At 57.9% G+C, this 6,916-nt stretch overlaps 1 protein-coding gene across 1 annotated transcript; it reads right to left on the bottom strand.

The window, feature by feature from the left end:
* Window positions 1-361: 361 nt before the first annotated feature.
* LOC115384462 (tyrosine-protein phosphatase non-receptor type 23-like) lies at window positions 362-6,911 on the bottom strand. The gene is made up of 7 exons (XM_030086735.1): window positions 4,959-6,911; window positions 2,992-3,474; window positions 2,732-2,916; window positions 2,547-2,651; window positions 2,321-2,459; window positions 2,133-2,243; window positions 362-1,233 (listed from the first exon to the last, which is right to left on the bottom strand). The coding sequence occupies exons 1-7, from the start codon at window positions 6,909-6,911 to the stop codon at window positions 703-705; spliced, it is 3,507 nt and encodes a 1,168-aa protein (XP_029942595.1). The 3' UTR covers window positions 362-702.
* Window positions 6,912-6,916: the final 5 nt, after the last annotated feature.

The following is a 6,916-nucleotide window of genomic DNA, read 5'->3' on the forward strand; positions in this document are numbered from 1 at the left end:
TTCCCTTCAGATTCCAGATCTGTGAAATATTTCCCAAAATGTCTCAACTGAAGCAGGGTGTGTGTGAGTGTGTGTGAGAGAGTTCATACTGAATGCTTTGGCTGCTCTTCACCATCGCAGAAGCAAAACAGGAATATTTCCATGTCAGAAATCCCCGGTGTTTTTTTTTTCTTCTTGGTCTCTGGATCGTCATCATAGCGTGTGAATCCTCCGATCGGCTCCCTCTAGAGGCCCGACTCCATCTACGCAGGCTGTAGTAACGACGGTAACTTATCCACTATTTTGTAACACAAAAACGAAAACAACCTGAAATGACTTTATACTAATTCTGAATAAAGAGGCTTTGATACCAGAGTTTCAGTTTACAGGATTTATTATTTGTTTTCAGTGAAGATCGAGTTTCCAGAAAGACATTTTCTCTTTTTATTGGAATAATCTAACTTTATTTAAGATATTTACAGTGTGACAAAGAAAAGAGAATCGACCTGTTAAGACGTGCTGATTTGTTAGGATGAGTCGAGTCGAGGAGGAAAGAAGAACCGAAGCTGGTTTGGATCCGCCGGCCCAGAAAGGAGTGCATGCTGGGAGTTCCGCTGGATCCGTGCGTTACGTAGAAAAATAAAAAAAAATGGAGCGCGTCGCAGACGAGTGCATAGTGGTCTGGTGATGTGGAGAGAGTAGCCGTTTGCGTGGCGACGGCGCTCACTGCTTGTTGAGGCTCCAGAGGGGGTCCAGGCTGCTGAGCGGGTCGTCGGCAGTGGCGGCGGCGCCGTGCAGACCCTGACCCTCCGCCGGCTGCAGGAAGCTCTGCTTGGTGACCCGTTGCTTGCCCCGCCCGCCACCGCCCTCCATGGAGAAGGCCTCGGGCGTCAGCGAGGCCAGCAGCTCCAGGGCGGAGGAGGCGGGGGGCGGGCTGACGCTGGGCGGGGGCGGGGTGGAGGGGGAGGAGCCGGCGGCGGCGGCGTCCAGTCCGTTGGGCGGCGGTGGGGAGCACGGGGGGCTGAAAGAGGGCGGGGGCTCTGGCTGCGGCTGGAAGTCGTCCGGGGACTCGGAGGACGGCGGGGTGGGGGCGAGCGGCTCCTCCCGCCCGCCGGGGGCGCCGCCCTCCATGGCGGGGTCGGTGGCGCTGGGTGGCCGGACGCTCAGCTTGGCGATGGTGGCCTGGATGGAGCTGATGGGCATGTCTGCACCCAGGACCAGGTCCTGCTGCGACTCCTGGCGGGAGTAAGACTGCTGGGGGGGAGAGAGAATGTCAGACTGTCAGAACAGCTAAGAACAGAAACAAGAAGCGTTTCCATGGAGACAGCGCTCCTCTAAGCAGGAAGCCAAAATGGAAGCTAATCGTAAAATCAGCATCGAGCAGAGAGCGAGAGACACAAACAGTTTACACAACGTTTTGAAAATGGCAGAAATGGCAGAATCGCTGCGTATGACATATCACCAGGCCACTGGGTGGCGCTGCTGGAAGTTGTTCCAGGAGAATTTGGACTGAGAGTCAATCAGTGTTTTTACTGTCCGTCTACTGAGCATGTGCAAAACGACTGATCATTATTCACACAGGAGCAGCGTTTCAGAAAAGTAGCATTTCAACCGTTTCCATGGAGACAAAACGTTTTCAAAAAGTTGCTTCTTCACTTGAGAATTTGGTGTGAACCAGGGTCGAGGCTCCTGAGGGATCGATCACCAGACGTCTACCTCCGTCACTGACGGAGCCTAAATCCATAACGTCAAGCAACGTTTTATCTGGAATCTGGAAACTAGCCTCAAACCGTGCGGCGCCCTGCCAGCCGGCGGCGAGCTCTTCACACTGCGCGACAAAGAGGACGGTTCGTCTGTCACTGCTGCAGTGTGGAGACACTGAGCTCCTCAGCAGATCGAGCTCATCAAAATGAACAATACTCAAACTGAGCCAAAGAAATTTTTGCTTTTTTCCCCCCTTTTTTTGGGGGGGAGAGAAAAAAAAAAAGCTAAACACCTCCTGAAAAATGTGAAGCGTGGTGGTGCAGTGGTTATCACTCTCTCACAGAGACACCAGGTCTGATTTCCCACATTGCACCAGTTTGTGCGTTTCCTGTTTGAACCGCAGCTCCAGATCAGTTTCTACGCCGATGATACTGAAGTGTTGGACGAACCTTTGCGGCTGCAGAGCCGGCGTTCTTCCCGCAGGCGGGGGCGACGCCGTGGCGCTGGAGAACCTGCTCGGCGTGCTTCAACACGGCCTCATAGCAGAACTTCAGGTGGAGCTGCAGTCGGTGAAACCAAGCATTTAGAAAACCCTCCTGAAAGCTTCAGACGCTGGTTCGCTGCAGCGTTTCCAAACCTTCTCCTGCAGCATGTTCTTCCTCTGCTGCCGCATCTTCTTCACCAGCAGGGGGAGCTCCGGGATGCCGTTCCCTGCCTCCAGCTCCTGCACGGCGGCGTACAGCAGACAGAAGGCGCCGGTGCGTCCCACGCCCGAGCTGAAGCACCGGTCAGGGAACGTTTTTAAATCCAAAACTCAAATGTAATTTGTGAATTTGTGAGGGATGCTTTTGGTTTGAACTGACCTGCAGTGCACGACGACGGGTGTGTGTAAGGGCCTCTGGTGGAGGTAGTGTCCGTGGACCTCCTGGATGAAGCGCAGCAGGTTGCTCTTGCTGTCAGGAAGCCCCCTGCAGGCGGAACACACACCGTTACACACCGCTAGCTTCCTGGCCGAGGACTCGGCGGGCCGGCGCCCGGCGGGACTCACAGCTCCGGCCAGGACGTGAACTGCAGGTGGACCACGGTGCGCTTCAGGCTCTGGTCCCGGTACTGCAGGCTGATCATGCGCTCCACGTGCGTGGGGGCCGTCTTCTGCGTGGTGAGGCTGAGCGTGATCGGTCCCTGAGACAGCTGCTGGCCGCGCTCGGTGGGGAAGTACCGCAGGACCTTTCCCTGAGGGAGCAGCAAGTCAACGTCACACCCAGCCAAGAGCCACGGCCTGATGGGAGAGCCCGGTCCGGTAGGTACCTTCTCCAGCTCCTGCTCCGACACCAGCATGACCACCAGCGACACCTTCTGCTCGTACACCATGAGCCAGAAGTCGGCGGCCGTGCCGGTGAGCGGCGCCTGCGTGGCGATGAGCCGCGGGCAGTACGGCGACAGCTCCTCCACGTAGCTGGCGTTGATGTAGTCGTCCTTGCCGGACTGCAGCACCACCCGGTTGAGGTCGTAGGGCATGACGTCCTGGTGCCGGTTCTTCATGGTGTAGCAGCGGGCGATGGCGATGGACAGCTGCCGGGCGTCCTTCTCCTGCTGCTCCTGCAGCTCCTTCCAGCGGGCGTCCAGCACCGACAGGCCGCCCTCCAGCTCCGACGGCTGCTCCAGGGACTCCGCCTGGGCCCGGAAGCGGGCCAGGTCCCCGTGCAGCCGGGCCACGCGCTCGGGGGCCTGGTACGGGTCGCCCTGGATCAGCAGCACGCCCTGACAGCTCTTCTTCCGACGCTCGCCGTCCTGCGGGGTCAGAATCAAACACGAGAGTCACTGAGGAGACGAGATCTTCACTTTAACACAAGAAATACTGAACAGCAGCAAAAGAGAAATGAAAAATTTACCAGCAGCGTTAAACTACATCATGCAGAAACAAATATATTGTTTTGTTTTGCAGAAAAAAAATTCATTTTCAAAGGAAAACTTAAAACTCCAAAAAATTTGGGACAGCATGACATTATAAAACATAAAAAAAATGTTCATTTCAGTTTCCAAACAAATGCTTTTTTAACTTTCATTAATATCTTTTTTTTTTTTTTTTTTTTTTTACAAAAATGTCTTATATTTTTCACATGATTCACATGAAAAAATATCAGTCCTTGTGTTTGATGGGGACTTTTAAACACAGTTTAAAACTTTAATTTAATCTTTCGAATTTGTCTCAGAGAAATTCTGTAGAGCTAAGCTGCACAGGGGCATTGTGGGTAATGACTGGAATTCGCTCTCTAGTGTAGATCCTCAGATTTTTCATTGATAAAATGAATTCTTATCAAAAATAATTACAGATAAAAGAAAGAGTGACATGAAAAACGTAAATTATGTATAATGTTTATTTCTTATATGGATCATTAACTCAAAAATTATACAATGAAAATACAATGAATTTCATCAACAAACTCAGCCAGATTTGACAAAAAGCTTCAATATTACTTTTAAAATGAACAACAGGAAATCAGAATCAGACAATCACTCACAAAAAAAAAGAGCAAAACCAGCATGAAGGTGACACATTTTGGATAAAAGCCAAAAACAGATGAGTGAAAACACGAATGAAACCTACAAACCTAATGATTTAGTGCAAAGAAGCAGAAGTTCAGACTTTTTAAACATTTGTTTCTTGACTCGCTGGTCTCGCTTTACATGAGTCCCTCACTGAACAAGCAGAACGCTGCTCACATTCGACTGGAGACGGCAGCTTCTAAAACCCTCACATAACAAATCTGACTGATCGGAAAAAGCTTCAACAACAGAACCGAACGGAAGGAGGAGTTTCCGGACAGGAGCCGACGGCTCGCTTTAAAGAACCGTTCAGTTCCGACTCATGGCCGGGTGGAGGAGACGCCTCAGGAACCGGAGTGAGATTCTCCTTCCAACAGCAGCTGGCCGGGAGTCTGAGACTGAGCCGGATCTGAGAGCCGAGTCCTGAGCTCCGGCAGGTGAGTCGAGTCGTGAAGGTGAATTTAAACTGTGCCGAGCGATTCTGGAAAAACAACCTAAAAAAGCAGCTCTCTTTCCTCTATGTTCCTCTTTTCATGCATTTCATTCTGTTTTGATTTACATTGAAACACAAAGTCATTACTTTCAGTCTTCTTCCTTCCTCTGAGGCGCCTTTACTCCACCTAGCGAGTCAAAACGTTTCCACGGCAACGGCAGAAACTCTGAAAGCGATGCGCCGGTGTGTGTCACTCAGCTCTGAAGCCGGAGGAAGCGTGAAGGCTGGTTCCTACCTGCGGGTCGGCCTTGGTGGGCTGCAGCACGTTGGCGGGGGCCGGGGCCCCCCCCGGCTGGCTCTCGGGGCTCGACGACAGCAGGTCGTCCGTGCTGGAGTTCTGCCGCTGGAACAGCGAGGCGGAGGGGGAGACGGCGGAGGGGGAGGGCAGAGGGGGCGGGGCGGCGGCCGGCGGGGGCCTCTGCTGGGGGGGGTTCAGACCCAGGGAGCCGGGACCCGGGGAGGGGGAGGGGGAGGGCGAGGGCGAGGGGGGGATGGAGCCGGGGGGCTGAGCGGCGGCGGGCCCCCCCGGAGAGGGCTGGATCATGTGCTGAGCCGGGGGGGCGTGGGGCTGCTGGGGGGCACTTGAAGGTACGCTGGGTCCCGGGGGCGAGGGGTACATGGCGGAGGGCTGGGGGTGGGGCAGAGGAAGAGGAGCCTGAGGTTGCTGGGCAGCAGCGGGCTGGGGGGCCAGAGGCTGCTGAGGCATCATGGGAGCCGCTCCCGGGTAGCAGACGGCCCCCCCGGAGTGGGGGTGCTGGGGCTGACCGGGCATCCGCATGGGCTGCTGGGGCATATTTGGTATCGGAGGCTGCCCGGGGTGGGGGTGGTGCTGCGGGGGGAGGGCATTAGGCGGCATTTGGGGCATCGGGCCCCTGGCGAGGTGGACCTGAGGACCCGGGACCAGATGAGGCTGAGAGGCGGGGGGCATCTGGGGGTGCAGGGGGGGGTGTAGGGGCTGGCTGGTGGGGGGTACGTAGTTCTGTGACACCGGGGGCATCGTCTGGCTCGTGGGGGGCATCTGTGGTCTGGGACCCCCGGGGATCTGCATCTGTGGGTGGGGGGGGATCTGCTGGGCACCGGGGGGCATCGAGATCTGCTGCTGTGGCAACATGTGCTGGTGGGGCAGCCGGGGGGGCATCTGCTGGCCGGGGTGGGGCAGGTAGGGCTGGGAGACGGGGGGCGCCGTTTGAGAGGTGGGGGGTGTCTGGGGGGGCATCTGAGCCTGAGGCGGTCTGGGCATCACGTGAGGGTGCTGCTGGGGCACGTAGCCCTGGGGGGCCTGGTACCCGGGGGGCATCTGCGGCTGGAAGCCGTTCTGCAGCGGGCCCGGGAACGCCTGCTGGTAGTGAGGAGGAGCGCCAGGCTGGGGGGGCATGTAGCCGTGAGGGTAGGCCTGGGGGGGCTGGGGGCTGGGAACGGCCCTGGGTCCAGGCTGGTACCCCTGAGGGGGGGGCTGCGGATACTGCTGAGGATGTTTGGGCTGCTGCGGCGTCTGCGCCGGCACGGGAACCCTGGGCTGGGGCATGAAGGGGGGGTACACCCCCATCTGGGGAGGCACGCTGTAGCCGGCGGAGGCCGCGGGTGGGACGGGGTGGTGCGGGGTGGGGGCGTAGCTGGCGCTGTCCACCGTGGTGGTGGAGGGCCGGACGGGGGTGGGGGCCACGGGGCCCGGATGGGGCACTTGAGGAGCGGGCGGCCGGTAACCGGGCACCATCGCCTGGGTCGGCATCTGAGGAGGCCTCTGTGGAGCCATCTGAGGGAGGGGGCCGCGGGGGAGGGGCCCCGAGGTGGGGAACTGGGCGATCCGTGCCAGCAGCTCTGGGGGGGGCAGGTTGGCGGGGAAGCGGGGCAGAGTAGCGCCTGGAGCTCCGGGCCAGGGCAGGGAGGAGCCGGCGGCGGCGGGCAGGCGGCCGGCCCCGGGGGGCAGCGAGGACAGGTCGGGGGGCAGGCTGCGCAGGTCCTCGGGAAGGTCGCCCCCCAGGGCCAGGATGGCGGCACTGAGCTGGGCCAGCTCGGGGTCCTCGTAGCCGGGCATGGCGGCGTCGACGTCCGGAGCTTTGGGCTTCAGCGAGGGTTTGGCCGCCGTCGGCCGCGCCGGAGGCTTCTTCTGCGTCTCTCTGGAACGGACATTCAGAGGACTCGTTAATCTGGCCGCAGTGCTCATGGGCAGCAGCAGCGCTTCTCCCATGTCCA

This window comes from Salarias fasciatus, unplaced genomic scaffold (genome assembly GCF_902148845.1).
Source record: "Salarias fasciatus unplaced genomic scaffold, fSalaFa1.1, whole genome shotgun sequence".
NCBI lineage: Eukaryota > Metazoa > Chordata > Actinopteri > Blenniiformes > Blenniidae > Salarias > Salarias fasciatus.